We start from the raw sequence: 23,937 nt of genomic DNA, 5'->3' as shown, positions 1-23,937 counted from the left end.
GATTCGGCTCTCAGAGCCACACAGAGTGGAGATTGATAACGTTCAGATTCTGTGACCTGTTGAAATGTAAAAATTTAAACGCAAGTATTTGGTTACGTCACTTAATACAACAAATTGTAACATATTCTTTTAAATAAACTGATTTATTGATGCAGATGTGTGCGTTTGTGTGCAGTGTTCCAACACAAGCCTCTGAGGGATCATATGGAGATCTTGTAGAGATGGCGTTATGCTTCGTCTCACGCTCCAGCGTTGTCGACATGCTTTCCTTCTTTCTCCCTCCTGCATTGCTCTCCTCTTCTCTCCAACTCCAACATCCTTTAATAAGACCTGGGAGACAATTACCCAACAGGCATTGACGTAGCTGTCCTACATTGATCTGCACTGTGTGTGTCCTGCACACATTAATGACTGGGATAATGGGATTGTCTCTGAACATCTGAATTTTGTAAAGGAAACGGGGGTCATGTCCTAGAAGACATCTTGCACGTGGTCGGACTTGATCAGTGTCGATCGGTTTTAATTCACGCCTTGATCAAGTGGTGGGGAGAGTTTAAATAAATAACACAATATTCCTGAAACAAAGCTGCTAAATGTGAGGTTTGTGTGTTTTAAAATGTATAACTGGTTGATGAGGTATAGACTCTGCCCATGCTATTCGTGTTCCTCTGGATTTATTCCAGTTTCCTCCTCTTTTTGCAGAGATATGCAAGTCAAGATGAGCGTGAAAGTCAAAAATCGGCTATTCTGGCATTTTATAGAAATCGAGTCATTTGAATACGGCACCTCCAGTTAACTTATATATTTATTTTCTTCCATATTTTTATATTCTCTCCCTTTCTTGCCTTTACCACACAAGCAAACACGGAGAGCTGACAGCTCTGCAGAAGAGCTCAGTAAAGTGTGTGTGTGAGAGAGATGGGGCTTCAGAAGTATGTGTGGTTATTGCTTTATAGGTTTTCATCAGGGTCCCCCACTTTACCACTTGATGCCTGAGTGGGTTGGTGGTTGCTGCTTCATGTTTATCTGCTGATGTGGCATTTGAGCAGCAGCTGCAGCCGCGTTGCAGTAGTGCTGCTTGCTGACTGCGCCGTGCATCTCTGTTTCCTACGACTCTGTGTGAGCCGCTAACAGGTGTACGACTAAGCCAGAGTAGAAGCAGAGCAGATTTATGGCTCGGCTGTATTGCAGCTCTCAGCTGTGTTGAGCAGCAGCCCTGCCAGTGAAACGACAAAAAGAGCCGAGTAGGACTTTGGAATGGGCGAGTGAATCGTTCCAGGAGTGCTCGGACCTGTTTGAACGCAATGCAAATTAAAGCAAATGAATAGTGTCAGGGCTGAAGGTTCGAGGACAAACATGCTTAGAGTTAGAGTGCGCTCATTAGTTCATATTACTCATCATTGGAAGGTTTTCCAAAACGCTTCACGTAATGTTACACACTGTTTGGCCAGTCACCCCCTACATGCTGGTCTAAGTACAATGAGCAGCAGCATCCCAGTGGAGAAAGGAGGGATTTGCTCTTCTCCTCCTCCTCTCTTCCTCTTCCTCTCTCATTAATGAGCAATCGGTTAAAAACTTCGATTCCTATTTGCTTTATCAGCACATTTTTCCTTTCTCCTGTTTCTCTCAAGCATAAAACCCCCTTTTTTAATCGTGCTCGTTAATTCTGCATCCTCTCCCTCATCGCTCCTTTACATCCCTCCCTCCCTTCCTTCCTTCTCTCTAAGGGTTGTTTTATCTTGCCCTCTTCACTGCTGAACATCATTGCCTCCATCTTCTCTTTGCTTTGCTGTTTTTAACCTCAGACATTCAACATCGTGACAAAACCCTAGCCATCACCGGGACTCCTCTTCTCTTCGCCTCTATTTTTGTGTTTTCTTAGGCACAGGAGAAGCACAGAATCGAACATTTGATGCGGAAAGATTACAAAAGACCATTTTTTTAACGTGTTTACAGAGCAGAATGTCAAAGCATTCAACAGTGTCCAATGCTCCACTTGTAAGGAAAGATTTACATTCAAAGCTAGCGTTGTGTGGTTTATAGCTATTTGCGTGTCCAATAGTGTGAGTGCTGTGGGGTGTACATCCATGTACCGACAGGACCTCTGTGTCCTCTCTTGTTCTCTATAACCCGACTCTTACCTTTTGTTTACACAGAAAGACAATAGTTATACAACTATATTTCCTCTAGTTGTGACTGCAAAGGTTTATATTCAGAAACAGAACAAAAACTTCATCCAACCTTCTCATCTTAAATATATTATTGCACATTATTATTATTTTGATCTCGAGCATCATAAACCTGTGTAAAGACTTTGATCACACTGACCTTTTATAAGGAAAAACTTGTCACTACAGACTCCCTTCTGTATTGAGTTTTTATTGATAATAAATGGACAGAATAAAGAGAAAATTTAAGTTTTGAAATATATTCTGCATCCTGTCCCGTTTTACTAAAGTGCATCTTCATGCTACAGTCAAGATAGCATCAAAAAGGTAAAAAACAAACAAAAACAATCATGCATCCAATGTCGTTCCATCCCATAACATAATTTATTTACCAGGGGGAAAAAAAGAAAATCTCAAATGATTTAATCCAAACTTTCATCCATATACCAAAAAACAGTGACGTTTGATGCTATAATGAAGGTTTCACGTCAGTTTTTTGAGGCATGAGAATATTCTTTCACCATTTTGGAGAAACGGACAAACCCACAGCCAATGCAAAAAGAGTAAACAGTAAATGATAGCATGATGGAACAGCGCAGCAATGTTTAAATCATAGTCTGCATCTACCTAGTCCTTTTCTTTCCAGCTCACTGTAAATATTTCCCCATTGTGCTTCCTGCAGTTTTTTTTTATCTGTATCATCCCTCAACTGCAATTGCCCATTCAAATCTTTCTGGTTTCTGGTCAGTCAGAGGAAGTCTTTAGAGAGTGCTTCCCCGAAATTGGGTGCAGCCATGAGAATAGCAATGGTACAGATGATGTTGAAAAGACTGAATCCCACCAGGAACAGGCGGTCGATAACGGCGGCAGCAAACTGCCACTGTTCTGCCAAACTGAGCTGCCGATCCTGCTCCCGAACACGTTCGGCCAAATATTGCACTTCCACCAGAAGAGCCTGCAGTTGGCTGTCCGCTGCCACAGACCTAATCACACCGCTGTGGGCACATCCGACTCCCGATCTCCCTACTCCAGCCTCTGATCCACATGATCCGGAGGATGTGGTTGATGGATCAGGGTCTTGAGATTCTGGTGGGGGGCTCCCAAACTTGGAAGATGGAGCATGGTGTTGGATAGGAGTATCTCCAGGTTGTCCCCCTCTTCCCTCTCCTCCTCCTCCACTAGTAACCCTCCCATAACTTGTGGTTCTGCACCGTTGAATCGGCTCCAGCACTGCAGCGGTTTGGAAGGTCTGGAAACCCATGTAAACCACATGACCATTGAGCTGTGGGTGTGAATTGGGGCTAGGATTAGGGAGGGGATTAGCCTGGACACTGGGCCGTCGGGGCAGCGGCTGCAACGGAGGGTGGTTCAGATGAGCCAAGCATGCCTGCAAGGAGCTGCAGCTTTGGGGAAGGAGGGAGTGGCGTGCTGCTGCGGGGATGGTGGTGGTAGGAGAGGATGGGGTCTTGCTCTGAGAGTCCGCCTGGATGTTGGAAAGTGTTGAATCGCTTTCCTGTCCCGGACACTTCATCCGCAGAAACCAAGGTACCCACTGCAGGAGAACCAAGTGTACCTGATATACAAAGACACAAGACTTCTTAGTGGTCTTTGTTGGCCTTTAACCTCTTGCAAGTCCAATCTAGCACCATACTTACTACTACTAGTAATAGATAGTAAATGACGATACAAGCAAAGGTGTGAGATATTTGTTTTCTGAAAACTCACCCAACGTGGCATTTCTCCACTGTTGGGGTTGTGGTGATGGAACTGAAGAACGATGACTGTGGCTACTACCGACATCCCGACAATCGCCATGGTGCTCGCAAAGTACTGACCTGAGACAGACAGGAGCGGGACAGTCAGAAAGGCGCTGACAATCCATGGACCTCTAACGCCGTCAACGGAAAGAAACTCACCAATCAGGGGAACAGAATCTGAAGTGGCGGGCATAATCTCTGCCACCATCAGCATGAAGACGGTCAGAGAAAGTAGAACTGTGATGCCTGGAGGGTTCACAAGGAGGACGGCGGTAAGAATACAGTACATGAGGACACTCAGCAGAACAGCATATTTAGTATGTGGTACTTGGACCTTTCGAGACTATCAACTGTCTTGTTCTCCCTCCTCATAAATCCCATTCGATATTTTTTTTTTCACATCTTCCCTCCTGCCTTTCATGTCCTTCTCTTTCCTCTGTCCCCAAAAAAGCACATACTTTCACATGGAATTACTCATGAATATTCAAGAGGAACTAAATTTAGTTTACATCATGTATTACATTTTCTCAAATGCAGTCACTCTTATATTAGCACTTGCCATAACCTCTTTTCTTCTTTGCCCCTTTTTGTTACTCCTCCTCACCCAAGCTGATCTTTTCCCCAGATTTGGCGGGAAGCAGGAAAACCAATAGGGTCATGGAGGAGAGGAGCACGCATGGGATGAGGAGGTTGAGAGCATAAAACAAGGTCCTCCTTCGTAACGTCACTACAAAGGTAACATCAGGGTAGGGCTCAGCACAGCAATCATAGAAAACTTCATGGCGACCCCCAGGGACCTCTGGAGGAGGAGAAAGACACAAATGCAGCACTGGGAACATGTATGGAGCAAAAACTCCAATGGGAGTTAAGAAAACTAAAAAACACGTCTGAGTCCTCCGCCAAGGAGGTTATATTTTTGATGGCGTTTATCTATGGAAAAACTGCTGCATTGATCTTTCTAGATGGAGAAAAAAAATCTGAAGATGGGTCTTGGTCTAACTTGGATCCCATTAAATTTTGAGAGCGATCCAGATACCTGTCTGGATACAAAGCAATAACAAAAATCCAGATTTTCCCATTTACTTATAATGGAAGCTTTGTAAATAAAATATACATTCAATTTACTCACCAAAAATCACGGTCATAAAGGGGTTCGATATGTACTATCATGCAAAATGTCTTCTGGATCTGATCCAGAATGAGGTCAGGAAAAAAACATTACATTTTAACATTGAAAACTCCATTTATGGATTTAAAACATCAACTCTGTGTATCGCTGCCTGTCAATTCAGTAAGTTAGCTTAAGTCTCAAGCACACCCCAAAAATTTGATATCTCTAATCAATCTTTAGATCTTTACAGCATTTTAAAGCAAATCACTGCATAGGTCTAATCTAATAGTTCTGTTACCATGCAACACTGTGTTTCATCCAGGACATCAACAAATTGTCATACCGAGCAGATCCCACTCTCCATTGATCATATATCCAGAGACATCTGCCTCCTTCATCTGGATGTCCAGCAGCCAGCCATCGAAAGTCCAGGATCCAAACTTCAGCTCGCAGCGCTGGATGTCAAACGGAAACCATCGCACATCAACGTTACAGGTGCTGATAAATATTCCTTTATATATATGGGGAGAAAAACGGGGAGAAAAACAGGAGAAAAAAACGCTTTCAACCGCTGAAGTAGAAGAAAAAAGTGAAAAGGAAAGGATGCATTGCTTAGTGATTTAAAAATCATACCTGGAGGTAGATACTCGCAGAAGCCACTGGAGTTAACCAGGACATTGGTCTTAAAGGTGGCATCAAACTTATCATGAGCACTAGAGGACAGCAGCACAGAGATGAGCTATATCAGCAGCAGCATAAGGGATGCCTGCATGTTTCTGCTGCTCGTACCTGTTATAGAGCAATATGTCAGGTGTCCAGACCTGGTCAGGAGTGAAACGGAGGTTCTTAACACCAGGATAATCTGACTGGTTCCACTGGAGGTAGTGGTCATACCACTGCTGAGAGACACCAGCACAATACTAGATTTAAATATGAGGAAATGTTTATGTACATTGATGCTCTGTACAGAGATCGATCACCAGTCAAACAGATGGCTTGTGCTGTATGAATAAAACTGACTTGGCCTGATTTGAATGAGACAAATACCTTGCTCTATTCTCATTATATTTATAATAAGGCCACGTTGTTCCCAAGACGGATGAAAGGAATGTCAGCATTGCGACAATCTTTCCACTACAAGGATCAATATTCCATCATTAATTTATATTCAATGAGCTCACCATCTGCAGCCAGGCATTCGTGGTGATGATCTGGTTCTTTTCATCCTTGCACAACACAAAAGCATCCAATATAATCAGTGATTTAATGATCCAAAGGAGAAGTTTCTAGTCAGTCACTACGATTAAATGCATTTATTATTTTAAACGGCCGCCTATGTGTTTTGCAATATAACTTTGCTTTTAGTTTTTCTTGTAAAGCTTCTGTTATTTATTTCGAAAATCATTTTCATTTTGCATGACTTTTAAATATGTATTTTTTTACATGTCTTCATCTCTCTGTAACTTCTATTATCCTTGTGCTGCTGTGAAAAACACAACTTTTCTGCAAATCAGTAAAGATTTATCTTATCTAATGTTATTTTGATTTAAACGATGAGGATTCATAATAAGTGGCTTCCAAAGTTCAGATTCAGTGGTCTTTATAGCCTTGTATGTTTTATTTGATGCTCCTTCTCCATGTCCTTATGACTGAAACTAACAATGAGGCATCGTGTTGGCTTATGCTAAATTTTACTATGTATTTTCAAGAGGACCCTGTGAAAATACAATGACAAATGACTCTTGAAAAGCACATATGTCCCGTTGTGTTTTCTGTAAAACTATCCTTTCATATGTTTAAGAGTATTTTGTGGGTGTATAATTGTGTAATTTTCTGCCACACGTACCACATCCATGATCTGCATTAGAGTAAAGGAGAACTGAACGGTGAGAGTTTGGGAATCATTAGCCACCGGCCTCTCCATGGGATTGTAGTCCCTCATCAGCTCTCTGAGCAGGAACCGTTGGTGAGGACCCTGTACTGATGCTAAAATTGAAGAAGGGGAATAAGGATTATAACAGAGAGAATAGACAGAAATCCAGGAGAGAAAGTGACAGAAAGAGAAAGCCGTGCCGGGGACCAGGAGGAGGAAACACTAAAGGCAAACTGAATGAAACAGGTGGACTAACAGATGGAGGGTAACCATGTTTCAGTGGAGGTCAAAGAGCGAGTAGTCTTTATTGGGTAAAGACAAAAGAGTGTATCTGTGAGGATGCCATTAAAGGAGCGCAGAGATAGTACAAGACAAGAACGAAAATGTGTATGTGAGGAAAAGTAGATGAGGCAGCAAGAAAGGAGGAACAAAAAGAATTGTGCCTCTCCTAATCAATTGTAAAACTGATGGATCACTGGCAGTCTCTCGTCGTCTTTCCACGGCCATAAAAGTTTTTATTCCATTCAGGAAACAGTGAAGCCATTAAAAACTGAAACAGCCCATGCAGACGCAGCACTCACTACGATGAGAGTAGGGAACCATCACTCTTTACCCCTGTGATTCTGCCAAGCGCTTTGATTCACTCTTAATTGTTTCTTCAAAAGGCAATCACTCCGACATGCAGGGAGCATCGCTGATGGATATAAGATACTCTATGAAAAGGTTTAAAAACTCCTATGCACTTTAAATAACTGTTCAAGACAACTGCAGCTTTTTTAAGTCTTCACCAAATGCACATTTCCTCTATTGTGCACAGTTCATGCTGTTGCTCATTGTAAAAAAAATAAAATAGGTCACATTTTTTTTCGCTGCATGCGACATACTCCTCGTGTCTAAGTGAGGTGCTGTGTGTAGTTATTAAGAACGTGGCATGCATCTGTCTGACATGCATGCGAGACTATAAGTATTGTTTATACAATACATGTTGAAAAAACACTTCAATCACTCAAACACACTCAATCAAAGCAACAATGGAAAGTGACTTACCCTGGAGCAGAGTCACAAGTATCAACATCCGAAGAGCACCAGCCTGCCACATACCGTACTGCATTCCTTTCTGTTGAAAGAGAATGAGTGGGTTAAAAAAGGAGAGTGAGATAGAGAATGGGGTCTGTAAATGAGGACAGGTTGTACAAAATATGGGGAGAGAGTGTGATTCCAGCAGTGGAAAAGAAGGGGGGGAGTGAGCCAGAGTGGGTGAAATATGCAATGAAATAATACTGCTATAAAGATGGAGCCACTGTGTGTCTGAATCAGTCAGATACTGATATCTGGCCATATCCCAAATCTCAGCACAAAATCTTTCTTCGTGCCTCTGTTTTCCGACAGACTTTCTGATATGCACTTGGCTATAATTACATCAAGCATCTTTTTTTGGGGGAGACTGCAGGTCTATTTCATGGGATTATATTGCAGCATTGGCAGGAATGTCTTAAACTCAAACATTGGGATGCAAATAATGGGAAAAGGGGACCAACATTCACTGACAGCAAAGCAGAGACCTGTGAGGAATTTAAATGAAACTAAATAAGATGAAACATAATCAACCATTAAATAATGTGATGTTGTGACAGTCTGATTTTACACAACCTAGTGAATTCAAAAGCAGCTCTGCGTTCGAGTTTACTGAGTTCATTCACAGAGTAATGCTGACACCCACTGGATATGGGGATGGAGTGCAGATCTTATTTTGCCAAGGCATAATGCATGGTCTCAATAACCCACTACAATAAACACATTTATAGTGAGTCTTCGTCTTCTTGATTTGTGCACTGCAGACATTCCATTGGTTGCAGAAATATAACCCAAACCCTGGAGTGCATACATATTGTACATGTGTCTTTTTAATTTATTGTTAGTTTTGCATCTTTGGTGTAATTCATTTTTATTTTATTTTTATTTGGCATCAATTGAGTAATTTAATATTAGTTTTATTGGTATTGCTAAATGTCGATGATTTATGTACTAAGGACTTTCAACGGAAACAAGACCGCAAGAGCTTTTTTTTAAATGCTCCTCTTAGACAGGATGTTTGACTGTACTTGTACTGTAATACATGCTACTGTTTGACTGTACTTGTACTCTAACATTCTATCTAATAAATATATTCATCATCATCATACATTTTTATTTGTTCAAATTTAATTACAACAATAAGTCATCTTTCTGGAGTAGCCCAATGCTGCAGTGGCTCTGCGACATGCCGACATTCTCCTCCGTAAATAGTTTTTAGCAAAAACAACACTGTGAAGGGCTCGATCCAAACGAAATCGACATGCGACGCTCAAGCCCGTTGTGTCGGTCGCAAGCGAATGACGTCACTTCCTCGCAGGCCAATTCTTTGATCGTTTCATGGCATCAAGTCTTCTACGCCAACAGGAGCCAGCGGATGCGTATCGTTATGATTTAAGGTACACGGCGTGTTTGTTTCACCTCGTTTTGCTGTTTTTTGTGGTTCGGCTGCGGCGCATTCTGTGTGTTTATGCGGATATGTCGCCAAAGGCAGTCGGTGCGGAGCCAGCGCGGTTCACTGATGCTAACTCGAGTTGCTCGGGTAGCAAACGTTAGCTACATGGAGGAGGGGAGGAGGGGAGGAGGGGAGGAGGGGGGGAGGGGGCTTAAAACGTGTTTACCGTAACATCATCAACACGTTCATGAATTTAATTGAATGAAGTATAAGATGTAAGTGAGTTTTGCAGGTTGGCGTCATAGATAAATAAGCTTTTACTTGATATGTGTGTTCAGTCTGTCACGTAAAGGAATAACTGCGTCAATTGACCTCCGAGTTATTCTGTGTCGACTTGATAACCCGATTGGATCAATGAACCAGCCTTTCGGAGCTGAAGAAGCCTCTTGGATGGGGGTCGAAACGTCTTCACGGACGTCTGTGCATCTAGTGCTTTGTAATTCGCACTTTGCACAGAATAATTGGCTATACTTACCGAAGCAAACTGTAATAAAATTGCACACGGAGCTACGTGAATAAAGCGTGGATGACATGATGTGTATTCTCAGCGCGTTTTTGCGCCTCTCGTCTTTCCCACTGACCTTCACCCTCGTTTCGCGTAATCTCAGCTTTTAATGCAGTAATATTTATCTTATATAACGTGCGTTACATTATTATGCTCCCTCGTCATGTTTGTGTCACTGCGAGAATTGATTTGCATGTTCAATTTGCCACATTTTTACGCATCCCTCAGCATGTATCCGGGCTTGGGACCGGCACAATAGAGACGCTGGCTGGAGCTAACGTAGCATTAGCTCCTGCTAGCCGCGCTACCCATGAGGCGCACGGGTTCTCTGGCACCGTTTACAGCAGGAGGGATGTCCTTGTGGCTCCACGGGTAAACGGGTGTATCAAATGCTTAAGTTGGACCCAGACCGACCGCTTTAAACAGCAAAAAGAGAAAACTTTCACAGAAAAAAAAGCACCACTTTGATTGCTGTATTATAATCACAGTCCGCAGGTGGGTCTGTGGATTTGTCTGCTCTCGGGTAGGCCTCTGTGGGTCACGTGGCTGCTGATAAACTTCCCTATTCGTGCTAAATGAAACTGAAACTTGCACCGCTTCATTGTTTGTTCATATGCATTGGTTCTCCTGCGCTGTGTTGATCGGTGCAGTGCTCTAAAAGCAGCGTAGAGAGGACCTCACCTATCTAAACAAGGACAGCTTTGCTTCCCCCCCCCCCCTCGGTTGAGAATCGTATACAAGCTTTGTTTTCACAGGCTCTTACAACGCGTGGCTCGGTTGCTCGCAGGCAGTCTGGGGGCTTCGCTTTACTTTCTCTGCTCGCTGGAAAGCTGTTGCTGCTTGATCGTTCTTCCGCCTCCAGCTATTGGTGAGATAAATCAGACTCTTGAGCACATTTCGATTTGTGCTCCTGACAAATATGGTGGGATATGTGCACGAGTGTGGGCCGGGGGTCACTTTGAGCATCGGGCTTGTGCAGCTGCGGGATTAAGACGTGAAATGCAGAGTTTGTTTTTCCTTGCATTGGCGTCAAGATGAGTCAGCTCCAGTCCTGTTTGGCTTCTGGGCTTCTGGCTCTGTCAGCCCCCATTACTGTGATGCACCAACATTAGGTTGGTTTCTATTATAGTGACAGTCTTCAGGACTGCTCAGCTCCACGTGGAAGGCCGGTTATGCTGACTGGGCCTTATGGATGAATCTGACTCGGTTTTAGATATCCCTTGTTTTCTGTCTTACTGATAAAGACATTGAGCTTCGGCACATATGACGCATGAAGCTGAATCCGAGTTTGTACCAAAGGAATTCTGGACTGTGATGGCAAGGCTGTGACGGATGTACATTTCTGACCAGTGAATGGTTTAATGTGCGTCTTATGAGTTGGTTATAAAACCTGCAAGACTTCATCGTTGCAGTACGGACTGTCCACGACAACTGAAAATGTTTTATACTCTTATCACGCTGATCATCCATCCACAGACGTCTCTGGTGTCCTTGAAACGTTTGTCTGCATTGGTGTCTCACTTTTCCTCTCTTGTATGGATCCAGATTCAACAACAATTTGTCAGGCCAGAAATAAAACAGAATGGTCACAAAGAAGGTTTGAATTATTAATCACCATCCTTTTGCCCCAGGATTAAGTTTCAGTGTGACTGAGAGAAGCGGTGTGTGTGTGTGTGTGTGTGTGCCCCGCAGTGCAGTATCCTTGTGAAGTAGTTTGTGTATAGTCTGAAGATATGAAATGGCCATTTCATACCTATGCCCAGAAGATTGTGTCTTTACGAGCTTTGGTTTGTTTTTATGTCTATTAGTCATGGATTAATTTTGATAACATTATTGTGAGAGGAAAGGAATGGTGCAAAAAAAAAAAGAATAGATTCATTTGGATTATCTGGATGCGAGTCAAATATTAATGAGACTTGCTTTTAGGTGCAATGGCATAATTGTGGAACTAAGCTGCTTTGGTGGAGGTTTGAACTGAGTGCTGTCTAGATTGGCTAAATTCCTGTTTATTAGTATTTCTCTGGTGTTCTCATTTGTACTTCAGGTCCTCCGTGTGTTTTTGGCCTTCACTGACCTTCCATTGGATTTACTGTTGGGCCCAAGGACAAGACTAATACACAAGCTGTACAGCCGGCTACACAAGCTCCTTCAAGCCCAACCCCTGCGCTATGAGCAGAGGCGGAGGAGGGCCTTTCAGAGAACATTACCACAGGCATCCTTCAGAGACCCCGTTTCCAGATTACTACCGCAACCCTGCCCATCCTGTCCTGTCCATTCAGCCCCCAGCTCCTTCTCCTATCCCCTCCACTCCACCCTTTCCAGTCCACAATATAGTGCCTCCTAAACCTGCTGCCCATAATTTTCATAATCTCAGTCACAGTCCTGCTCTAAATACATTTCAGTCCCAACAGGTAGAGTTTTTGAGAGGACAGCACTCTGAGGCACCCCAGTTTAGAGCAAGAGTGCTTGGTGGTGGATTGGTACTTGGAGGACCTCCTATTTCCTCAAACTATCCCCAGTCAGACTATAGTACATATCCAAATCACAAACATATCCCTACGGGTAGAGGGTACCAGAGTTTTGATTATTCACCCAGCGACGGAGCCCATCGAGGTACCCGGGGCCCAAGATATCTTAATCAAAACCAAAGTCCACGTCACATCCAGTACTCCAACCGACAATGGTCTTTCCAAAAAGGCTCACTGTCTGAGAGTTTTCAGAGCTTTTCTCTTCACCAGGACAGACCCAACAGAGGAGCAGAAAGGTTTGACAAACATTCTGCATCCAGCAGTTTGATAAATTTGGGTGTTTATACAGGTAACCTCACTCTTACTCCTGATATCCAGGACCAAGTTCACAGGGCTTTGGCTGCTTTGAAGACAAGCGAGAGTATCTCTGCAAAGTTCTTAGCCAGGAAGTTGCGTCGACCAAAGAAGATAGTCAACAAGGCGTTATACGCTTTAGAGCGCTCACAGAAAGCTTCCAAGCAAGGACTCCTCCCTCCCAAGTGGACTCTTTATAGGGAACCACGCAGAGTTGAGGACGATCAGAACTCTCAAGTGAGTCATCCTTTCCAACTGGGTTTCAGCTCAGAACGCCCTCCTAATGTTAATGCTGTGCTAAAAACAGAAACAGGAGAAAACTTGGGACAGGCCAAAGAAGACTCAGACGCAGAGTCTAGTTCATCTACTTGTTCTTCTTTAGAGTCATCTGACTCTGAAGAATCCCGAACTGTATCAAAAGGCCAGGAGCTGCAGAAACAACACCCAAGTACCAACAAGTCCCCTGATCAGGAACTGAAGCTTCTTGCTATGTCAGACCACAAGGAAGTAGTTCTGCAGTACCTCCTGAAAACCGGCGAGGCAAGTTCTCTCTCCATATCCAAACATCTGGGTTTTAAGACTGCCAAGAAGGCCACATTCCTTCTGTATGCCTTGGAGAAGCAGGGTGAGGTCATGAAGAATAAAAAAAACCCTCCCACCTGGGCACTCTCCGCCCACCGCAGAGAGAGGATGGAGAGGAGCCTTAAAGCTTTACGGAGCACGCCGACAGATGGGGATCAAATGGAGCTGACATCCAGTCGTCCTGGGGCAGAACAAGCCTCTGGCCCTCTGCTGTCATCAATACCAGGCTTGGAGCCCTTCGAGCTTCCAGACAGCGACATGGCAGGGCAAAGTCAGGCTGATATGGTTAGCTAAGTCGTTTCATATTCTATTAATTTATTGATGTTATGGTGAATGTCATCTGACAAAATAAAATAATGAAATGTTGGCGAAAACTGAATTGAAATGATATTTCTAAAGGTAGAGTATTTCACATATTGTGTATTATTATCTGAAAATTAGCGCTTTGAGCTTCTCATGAACGTAAAGTGCGTTATAAATGAAATCCATTATTATTATGAAAAGCGATAAAGATTTAAAGTATTTTTGATAAGCATTATGCAGCCTCACCAGACATTTGAATGTGTTTATGCAAATTGTATAATTCCTTTATTGGGGGGGGGGGGGGTCTTGATTGTCCCATGAAGATGTAGCGTCCTAATATTTCTGTGTATGTTGCTTTGTTCCTATCTCTTTCCCCTTTCAGTCCCAATCCTCCCTGGAGCATCCACTCTCTACCCAATGTGACGACAAAGAGTCTAATGAAGGGCAATGGGCCACTGACGACATCCCAGAATTCCTCAACACCATTAGCAGAGGACCGGAGGCTATGACGATGGCGGGAGAGAAGGCCGATGACGTGGGAACTGTAGCCGTGTCGCTGGCTGCTCCCCCTCCCCAGAATCTACAGGCCAAGTTACAGGAGGTGATGTTGAAGAATCCCGTCAGTGGCCTCATGGAGTACGCTCAGTTTCTGAGCCACAACTGTGAGTTCCTTCTACTCGACCAGTCGGGACCCTCTCACGACCCGAGGTTAGTCATTAAAAAAAAAGGAATTATTTATTATTTAGCCCTGAAACACTAACGCCAATGCTTACCTTACTAAGGGGGTGAAGCATTAACAAATCAAATTTACAGTGTTTTGTCCGTGCAACTACTTTGGGCAACAGACGGTCTACAGCAGGGGTCGGCAACCTTTTTCATGGCGCGTGCCACTCCGCAATATACTCAAGCCCAAAGTGCCAACATTTACTTCTTGAATAAAATCATTCGTAAATGATCTGGGGTTTTTTTGTTTGCAGTATTTAAACATGTTCACTTAACTTCTAAGTGCCTTACTTGACCGTTATGTGTAAGAGTGCACAGCTATAAATCAGTGTTGTGTAGGACTCGCACTAAACGTACAGGCATGAAGAAGAAGCAGCAGCTTAGTGGGATCCCTGTCCTTGTCTGTCACGTCTCAGCTGTGCGATGTCTGGCCTGAAGTCGGGTGGATAGCTTCAGTTTCAAACATGCCTCTTTTGTTGGCGCTGCTTTTTCCGGCTCCGCTTTATCGGTCTCATCTCTGAAGTCCGTAAAGCTTTACACAAGTGGGGCATTGTAGTTCTGTTTGTTGCTTCATGGTGTGATGATCAAGACATGATCCTTTTTAGTTTTTTAACCCGTTGTTAACCTACTGACAGACAAAGACACAGGTGTGCCTTCCTGAAGAATTATGCTTCTGTTGAGAAATGACTTTACTCCTTATGCAACGTATCATCCTCATAAAAACTGAAAACCTCTTTTGCGTACTTTCAGATTCCGCATGCAGGTGATGCTTAATGGCCGGCTGTTTCCTGTCACTGAAGCGCCTAGTAAGAAGGCAGCAAAAAAGGACGCCGCCGCTGCCACCCTGCGCGTTCTTATGGGAGAGATGTGGGGAGGGGGGGGCACCCGGGATGTGGACAGTAGTACCGTTGGTATGGACCAAGTGATGGGTTTACTCGGAGACACCACTGTAAGTTTATTTTTTGAATGTGTCAAAATTTAATCATCCAATCTTATACCAAAATACGGCGTCATATTTGTTTTCTCTTTCACCGTCTACCAGGGGCAAACTGGAGGCATAGGGGGGAACTGTGGGGCTGGCAGTATAGAAGGGGTAGCTATGGCAGAAGAACCTCGCCCGCCTCTGTCCCGCTCTCTGCCTGGCGGTAAGAATCCGGTGTCTGTCCTGATGGAATATAGCCAGCGCAGTGGGAACCCTATCGAATTTATTATCACGGGACAGGCAGGCCCACCACATGACCCGAGGTACCGGCTCCTTCACCTTCCTCTGGACATCCACTGTGATCTCCGTTTGAAAATGAATAAAGCAATCCCTTTCTCACGACACCCCCCTGTCCTGTGATCAGATTTATGTACAGGGTGAAGGTTGGAGATAATTTTTCTTCAGAGGCATCGGCCCCAAGCAAGAAGGCGGCCCGTCAGCTGGCTGCAGAAGAGGCGGTGAAAGAGTTGATGGCTGATGGGAAACTGCAGCTCAACAAGGTGAGGCCTAAGAACCTCAGAATGAATTTGTCTTCTCTGCATTGTCTGCTCGACACCACTCGCATGACTCCTTTCTCGTCTGGTACATCCGTCTCTCCTCCAGCCTCAGTTGCCCCTTGGGTCTTCCAGCGATGGTGACGGCAGCGGTTCTGGGACCACATGTCCCACTTTGCCTCCTCTGACCGCCGATGAGTTACGAGCAGCCCACGAGGCCGGGGTGGGGGACCTTATTAATCACCTGAACAACAATGCAGTGTCGGGTCTTCTTGAGTATGCTAGAGCCCGGGGATTCGCTGCTGAAATCCGACTGGTGGGCCAGTCCGGAAAAGCACATGAGCCAAAGTACGTGTGAACGCCACACAGAAACACTCAATCACCATGTAAACACGGGATAGCAAAACATTCAGGAAGTGCTTTGCACTGAACATTTACCCTTTAATGTGGGTGTGCAGAGTTCACATTTCCAGATGGGATGAATTATAATGAGAACATTACTCGTACGTGGATGGAGTTCTCCTTAGAGTTTCATGGGACGCATGTCATCTTTTTATTTTTGTAGAATGGATATTTGTTTATTTGCCACTGGTTTTGAAACATCCGCGAAAACCATCCCAGATTGTAATATCTGCATCGATTGATTGCCTATATCTGTCCACCCCCCGCTCAGGTTCACTTACCAGGCCAAGCTGGGCGGACGATGGTTCCCTCCAGTTTGCGCATCCAACAAGAAGCAAGGGAAACAGGAAGCGGCAGATGCTGCTCTACGGGTTTTGATTGGAGAAGCTGAGCGAGCGGCGCGCACCGGGGAGCTTATCCCAGCGGAGGTACTGACTTTTCAGTTACATTAACTGGACATTATAGAAGACGGCCTGCGTTCGATATGTTCAGTCATTACCGCAGGAGTTTTGTTACATCGAGATTTTGTATCAAAATCAAAGAAATGTCTGATTTCTAGAATATTCAATCATCTTTTCCCTCCTATGTTGCCTGACCTTTCCTGTCCTGCCTGCCTCCCTCTAGCTTCCAGTGAGTGGCAGCACTCTTCATGACCAGATAGCAATGTTGAGCCACCAGCGTTTCAACGCACTGACCACACGCATCCAACACAGCCTCTTAGGACGGAAGATTCTGGCCACCATCGTCATGAGAAGAGGGGAGGGCCTGGGGACTGTCGTCAGCTTGGGAACGGGTACATCCTTTACCTTTAGCATGTAGCATATGAAGCAATGTCTGTGTGCTTTTCTGGGTTTCTGTGCCCGGAGCTATGCAGCAACAGAAAGCCGAAACGGGACGAAGGTATCAGATTGTTGTGTTTGTTGCCGTTCAGTGTATTCATCCTTTTTTGTCTGTCAGGAAATCGCTGCGTTAAAGGTGAGGAGCTGAGCCTTAAAGGGGACACTGTTAATGACTGCCATGCTGAAATCATCTCCAGAAGAGGATTTGTAAGGTATAAAAAATGATTTCTCTTTTTTTTTTTTTATTGTTTCCCTCCCTGCTTTTCTCCCTGTTCTATTCTACAAGCTGTTATGTCTCAGTCTAACCCGCCGTCTTCTGTTGGTCAGGTTTCTATACAGCGAGCTGATCAAATACTACGATGGCACAGACGACAGTATATTTGAGCTGGTCGAGAAAGACAAGCTACAAGTCAAGCCCGACATCACCTTTCACCTCTATATCAGGTAGGAGTGTCACATATCCTCTTTCTTCTCATTAACCTTCACGCATGTGCTCCACTTTCATTCCCGTCCTGTCTGTGTCTCACAAACATCAACGTTTAATGTTTGGATCAATGTGGACCCTCCGGTTTTAAACTGTCATTGGAGTATTTGTCACATTAATACCTTGCGTCCTCTCTCTCTCTCTCTCTCTCTCTCTCTTATCTATAGCACAGCACCTTGTGGGGACGGAGCTCTGTTTGATAAGTCGTGCAGTGAGGCAGGGGACGATGCTGAAGGCCATCAGCCTCTGTTTGAGAATACCAAGCAGGGCAAGCTCCGCACCAAAGTAGAGAATGGTGAGTGATGCGACCGACACGCATCTGACTTAACAAACAGTTGCTGTTGATGGAAGCAAAAAGGTTAAACTCCTGGCGACCTTTTTCCAGGTGAAGGCACGATCCCAGTGGAGTCCAGTGCCATTGTACCCACCTGGGATGGCATCCAGCACGGCGAGAGGCTCCGAACGATGAGTTGCAGCGATAAGATCCTGCGCTGGAACGTCTTGGGTCTGCAGGGGGCGCTGCTCTCCCATTTCCTGAATCCCATCTATCTTAAATCCATCACACTTGGTAAAAGATACCCTTTTACTTTGTTTTTCCTCGAGTAAGTTAAAAAAAACCGCTGTGAAAAATATTCATCAGAGTAATTGTAATTTGATGTTGTCTGCTGTTCTGATCTCCAGGCTATCTGTACAGCCATGGGCACCTGACGCGTGCAGTTTGCTGTCGGCTAGCCAGAGATGGGGAAGCCTTCGCCAAAAGACTCCCTTCGCCTTTCATGCTAAACCACCCAGAGGTAAGTTTCCGGCAATGTCACAGGAAGACATTAATCATGAGAACTGGAGTCATTCAGAATTCATCAGTTAAGCTGGCAGAAGTCCTGCTCGTCTCAGCACATATGTTCCCCCATTGTTCATCCTGCTCAATTTTGTGTCAGCCATCAATTAGCAGAAAGCATGGAGGTCACAGTCACAGTTGTTTGAATCCTCCAGTCTCACACACACACACACACAATGCGACGCAGCTGAAACATTGACACTTTTGCGCGGCTAATTTCACACACTCTGTTTGGTTGCGGACTCATTCTCAAGAGTCAATTATTCTTTCTGTCAGGTGGGCAGGGTGAGCGTGTATGACTCCACGCGGCACACGGGTAAGACCAAGGAGTCCAGCGTGAACTGGAGCTTTCCAGACCTGCACAGCGTCGAGGTTCTGGACGGGACCAAAGGCAAGCTGGATGGGTATGTATAAACAGCATTGCTTTCAGTTGCTCCTACAGTCTCTGGTTGTCTGTGTTGCTATGAAGTATTGTTGTTTTTAATGCCTTTACCCAGTACTTCAATATGCCTCTAAAATGCTCAAGAGTGTATTTTATTGATCTGTAATTTTTTGATTATAGTGACACCATATTATTACATAAGAAATGTTCTTAAAATGTCTTTCAGTAAACATTATTGGAACATAGTTGTTATAAAACAGCTCCTGGTAACTTCACGCCCCGTGCTAGGAAATATGACCTGTGGCAAACTATGAATAAACAATGTATAAACAGTATGAAGCTGTCAAGTAAACAAAGTGTAATTACATTTTAATGAAATCACCCACAGCTGGGAGCAGCTGGCAGCTCCATACCGGTAAGTTAAATGAGAAGAACTTGTATGTTGGGAGGAAACGCTGTCAGGTCAGCTTGCCAGACAATCTGTACGTTTTCTATAACTGTCATGCTTTAATGGAAACTTAAGTGAAAGGCTCCTCTTCTTCCCACCAGGAACAATCTGAGCGTATCCAGAGTTTCCAAGTCCAACCTCTTTGGTCTGTTTCACTCGCTGTGCCAGCGGTGTGGTCGTACTGACCTCCTCGCCCTGCCCTCCTACTCCCAGGCTAAGATGTCAGCTTTGACTTTCCAGCTAGTAAAGCAGCAGTTCTTCGATGCTCTCAGTGTGCACGGTTACGGCGCCTGGATCGGCAAACCACTGGAGGAGAAGAGCTTTGAGTCAAAGGAGAAAGTCGGGAGCAATCAAACGAGATTAATTTTTCGATACGGCAGCAATAGGAATGGAGCAGCGACTGAGTGCAAGGTTGAGGAACCGTAGGCCGATCCAGAGAGCGTCGCCATGATGGTCATGTGAATGTGTGAGCGGTAAAGAACACAAGGAAAGGGCTGACTGAAGGGTCGGGGGTGAATAGGGAAGAATTAACGGCCATAATGACTCTGTGTGGGGCCGGAATTTTGTCTGGTGTATCTTGGGACATGATGAAAGGATGGAAAAGAACTGAAGATGTCAAAGCCTGAGGCGCGTGTGGTGTCAGACAGAAGCATGGACCGATCCCAAGGGTGTACAGCGTGATGGAAACACTACATTAAGATGGAAGCAGGTTAAAGTTGGGCTAAATGTTTATTTGCAAATCAGTAGTGTTTATAAATCATATCAGAATATGACGGCACAATAAGTAGGCAAGGAACGGGAGATTCTAAACTGTTCTGGTTTCATTAGATAGTCCAGGCAGTGCAGACCAATCACATTTGAGTTCAACTTTTGGTTATCTGCAGGAACACAATTAATTGGCTGTCATCTGATTGCAATTTACAATCTTATGACTTATTTTTTTTGTTTCATACGATTCCGTTCTCGTGACTTGTGTGAACGATCCATCTGCAAACATTGGCAAGCGCTCTAAAAGAGGAAGTCTTGGTCCACGTATATTGATCGGATATCCGCTGGTTTCACATTGTCTGTTGACCCAATGGCTCGTAGTCGATGGCATCAGTTTGTAAAACGATCATTACGTCTGTCTTCCTTACTATTCCAAGTCGTTGTGTTTGTGTATACTGAGGTGGGGTTAGTTTTAGAATCGTCTCAGTCATGGTGAATTTAGAAGCCTTCTGTGTTGACGTTGACTTGCTGTAGCAAGGGGTCCTAGATAACCTTCATCGCTCTAAATGGCGAGCATTGAGCTCCTCCGTTGGGAAATTTAGCCATGCTTGGGGAATTGCTGGAAAAGAAACTCCCAGGAGGCCTCTAAAATAATAAGACGGCGCTGACTCGGCTTCTCTCCAAGGTAAAAGAGCTTCAGGACCCAGAAAGATGGCTCTTGTGTCATTCAGCATTTTCTTTCTAGACGACTGCATGGACGTATTCCTGGGAGCGATCCAGCTCTGGCACGGATCTTGTCTGATGACCAAAAGCAGCTTCCCAGGAATGGGTCATCTTCCAGGCTCTCTCTGCCAAGCGTATCAATCGCCATTCGTATGCTACCATTTTTTTTTTCCCACTGGTCTATTTGATATTTGAATTACATTTCTGGAGCCTCCTCGAGATCTGCGTTAGGCGTTAGTGATTTTGACCTTGTTGTTCTGGCCTTTTTATGGGCCACTTTTAGGCCATCCCAGTGTCGTCCAACATCCCATCAGTGCTTGTTGCAGATATGATTCCTTGTCTTCTTGCTGTGGAAGTTACAAGCAGACATCCGTCGTACATGAGGACAGTCGGCAGGAATAGCACAATGTAGATGTCGCTTCGTAGCCCTTCTGTCGGCTTGCATGTTACACCAGAAGCTTTCATTGTACATGAGAATATCAATACCACCTTTATCCCGATCAATAACTGACAGTCACTGTCCCGTATTTCTGACTATATTATACAGCTGCCCCCCTCCCCCTCAGTCGTGTTGCTCCCATTAGCGTAGGTTGGTCAGTGTGCCCCTCCGTCAGTCCCCATCATCTCTCTCTGTGCTTTTATATATTCTGATGTCACGACGCACGCAGATGAAATGTGTCTGTACTCTGCGTTCTTTTATGTTCCTTCTGTCGATGCTTCTTTCTTGATGTTTTTCAGCCATGCTAAGAATTCCAGGGATGAAACATCTCAGCACAAAACAACTTTGAGGTTTCCTTGCATGGCCAGTTCTTAAAAGACTGCCAAGTGAGGGCGGTTTAAGACTTTGAAGTCTGTTGATTAGATTTTTTTTATGTATAGTTTACTGGTGCAGTATAGTACATTGGTACATGGTACATGTATATACATCAGCACGGCTCAGTGGGGTCCAGGTAGGGAAACTAATGGGAATGTTTAATCAGATCATTTTTGTGTTATATTAAGAGATTGAGAAGCCACATACTCCGTAAATATTCAATATCGGTTGTCCTCTTTTAGGATGACTGAAAGCCCAAACTTAAAACTAAATTGTAAATGAATTGCCAGTACATATGTTTGATATCTCAACAGTGATTCCTTGTTTTGTGTGTATTTCATAGAGGAGCTTTGAGCTTTGTCTGTTTTGTCCTTTTTATCAAACTGGCAGGAGCCTCCGACCTTAGGGACCCCACTGTGTGCAACAAAATGTTATTTGGTTCTTATCCTGTTTCTACTGTTTGTGTGGATAATTTTAATGTGTATATGTATATACACAATATACTGATATACCTTTCTTTTCTATATATTTTTCCTGATGTTTTAATGAAGCCGAAAAATATATACTTTCTTTCTTCTTTTTTTTTCTTTTAACATCAGAAATAATAAAAATGTGTAGCCCTGTTTCATTGGAGTCTGCTGTCTGATATTTTCTTATCATTATTTTCTTTTGTACTTTTCAGCTCAGACTTTCTCTCTGTACTTCTTTGACTTGTGAGTTGAGGCATTAGAATCATATCAGGAAAGTATGACTGCAAAGAGATGCTCCAAAAAAGAACATTCAGAGAACGAAAGGGGCTGCTTCTTTTTCTTGAGGACAGGTGTCCAACAGGGACACCTGTCCTCAAGGTGGCGTTCAGATCCAGCTCGTCTCTCCGTGGCTTTCAAGCCAATTGCAATACTCTAAATTATCAGCAGATGGAAACGTGTCCCCGCCTCTGACCTGGGAGGCTGTGTGGAAATGTGACGCGAGTAAAGCTAACTCAGCCCTGCATGACCTGATAGATATTCATGGCTGATGCTTAATCAAATCGGTGGGTGGATCTCCTTATCTCAATGTGTGCAGCTCTGAGGTTTTATCAGAAGACTGCTATGATATAAGAGCTTCGTGCATTGACTTTTTTTTTTTTTTTTGGCTTGCTTGCAGTTTCAGCATGTTAAGTGATTTCTGTGCCTCTACCTGACTTTACTGCTAAACCGTGAAGTTGAATCCGGTAGCATCTTCAATAGACTCGTTTACATTGAGGGCATTAGTCTGAATTAACATAGCAGAGAACACTTGGTCTGCATTCGGCACAGTAAGCATCCGAGAAAGCAAGAAAGAGCAAACCAAATGTGAGCGAGATCAAACGTGCAGATGGGGCATACACAAATGAATAATAAATAGGCAGTGATGGTATTAGTGACTGAAAATACGTAATGAAAAGCTGCTGCATTAATGGGGGGTTAAAACAAAAAGTGGTGTATGATGAAAATCAGAATGTGCCCATTTGTTTATTTCTTTGGGAGATGGATAATACTGAGATGCCGCTCTTTCTGCCTCGTCTTTAATGCGATGCAATAACACTTGCAACAAGCCATTTAGAGCAGTTGCTAGGAAAGATGTGTCACTGGAAACTAATAGTGATATTCACTCCCGGTGTCGGAATTCTGAATCAGATGTGGCCCAGTCTCCAGTTCAGCAGCAGCAGCTCCGGTATTACAAGCGAATCAGTGCAGTGCCTCCCAGATACTTTTATTGTTGCTGCTCCCACCTCCCAGGTAGATGGATCCATCGTTAGGGGCCGATATGCAGCAGTGGAACTCAGACATCAAGTCATGTTAAAGGCAATCAATAGTTTTTACGACAATAGTCCTACACGGCACTGGTGCAAAGATTTCGATCAATGAGGCTCTCTTCAGATGGGCAGTAATCTGAACTTACGTGCACACACACACACACACGTGTGTTTGGGCTCTGTAAACCTGTATGGAATAACGGGGGCCTTGTTTCACTCATGATCTCAATCCATCAAGTTGAGTTCCTGCTGTCTCGACTGGCAAGTATTTTGATGGCGGGAGGGAAGGGCTGATGATGGAGGAAGGGGAGTAGAGAAGGATGGAGAGAAGGCTGGACCAGGGGAATGCGGCCGCATGGAGTGAAATAAAGACCAAGGGGCTTAAACGAGCCAATCGATGTGCTCCAACGGAAACAAATGAGAGCAGGGAATACCTGAATACTAATTGTGGAGGGAAACGGCTTGGTCTCCAAGACAACGCAACACAAGAGTATGAAATACTGTGGAGTCAGGTGGAGCTTTATGATGCCGTCCAAGGTGTGACTGGAGGATGGAGCGACAAGCCCTCGGAAAAGAATTATCGGGGTTTCAGTATAATGTCAGTCAGACGTACAGAAATCTTTGGTCAAGACCGAAAAAAATTAGATATGTGCAGGGTTCTCTGGGTTGATATATAAG

The 23,937-nt window shown here is 44.2% G+C and overlaps 2 protein-coding genes across 2 annotated transcripts; one reads left to right on the top strand and one right to left on the bottom strand.

Moving 5' to 3' along the window:
- Positions 1–2,916: 2,916 nt before the first annotated feature.
- On the bottom strand, positions 2,917–8,008 carry LOC137912684 (neuronal acetylcholine receptor subunit alpha-7-like). The gene is made up of 10 exons (XM_068756821.1): positions 7,957–8,008; positions 6,883–7,022; positions 6,218–6,262; positions 5,826–5,935; positions 5,670–5,749; positions 5,380–5,547; positions 4,530–4,724; positions 4,085–4,171; positions 3,894–4,003; positions 2,917–3,741 (listed from the first exon to the last, which is right to left on the bottom strand). The coding sequence occupies exons 1-10, from the start codon at positions 8,006–8,008 to the stop codon at positions 2,917–2,919; spliced, it is 1,812 nt and encodes a 603-aa protein (XP_068612922.1).
- Positions 8,009–12,109: 4,101 nt separating this feature from the next.
- Positions 12,110–19,663, top strand: adar (adenosine deaminase RNA specific). The gene is given in 14 exon segments (XM_068758673.1): positions 12,110–13,630; positions 14,049–14,356; positions 15,122–15,616; positions 15,718–15,853; positions 15,957–16,195; positions 16,521–16,677; positions 16,874–17,042; positions 17,207–17,300; positions 17,416–17,532; positions 17,740–17,867; positions 17,958–18,140; positions 18,254–18,366; positions 18,684–18,811; positions 19,339–19,663. Coding segments are annotated over 14 exon segments (4,113 nt in total).
- Positions 19,664–23,937: the final 4,274 nt, after the last annotated feature.

The sequence above is a fragment of the Brachionichthys hirsutus genome, chromosome 3, assembly GCF_040956055.1.
Source record: "Brachionichthys hirsutus isolate HB-005 chromosome 3, CSIRO-AGI_Bhir_v1, whole genome shotgun sequence".
NCBI classification, from domain to species: Eukaryota; Metazoa; Chordata; class Actinopteri; order Lophiiformes; family Brachionichthyidae; genus Brachionichthys; species Brachionichthys hirsutus.
This window is presented reverse-complemented; position numbering and strand designations above follow the sequence as displayed.

Bases quoted from the DNA above. Each gene is read 5' to 3' on its own strand.
- LOC137912684 (XM_068756821.1), bottom strand. From the start codon at position 8,008: ATGTGGCAGGCTGGTGCTCTTCGGATGTTGATACTTGTGACTCTGCTC. The intron at 4,004-4,084 runs GTGAGTTTCTTT...TGTCTGTCTCAG, and splicing joins AGATTCTGTTCCCCTGATTG to GTCAGTACTTTGCGAGCACC. The intron at 3,742-3,893 runs GTGAGTTTTCAG...TTTGTATATCAG, and splicing joins GTGGAGAAATGCCACGTTGG to GTACACTTGGTTCTCCTGCA.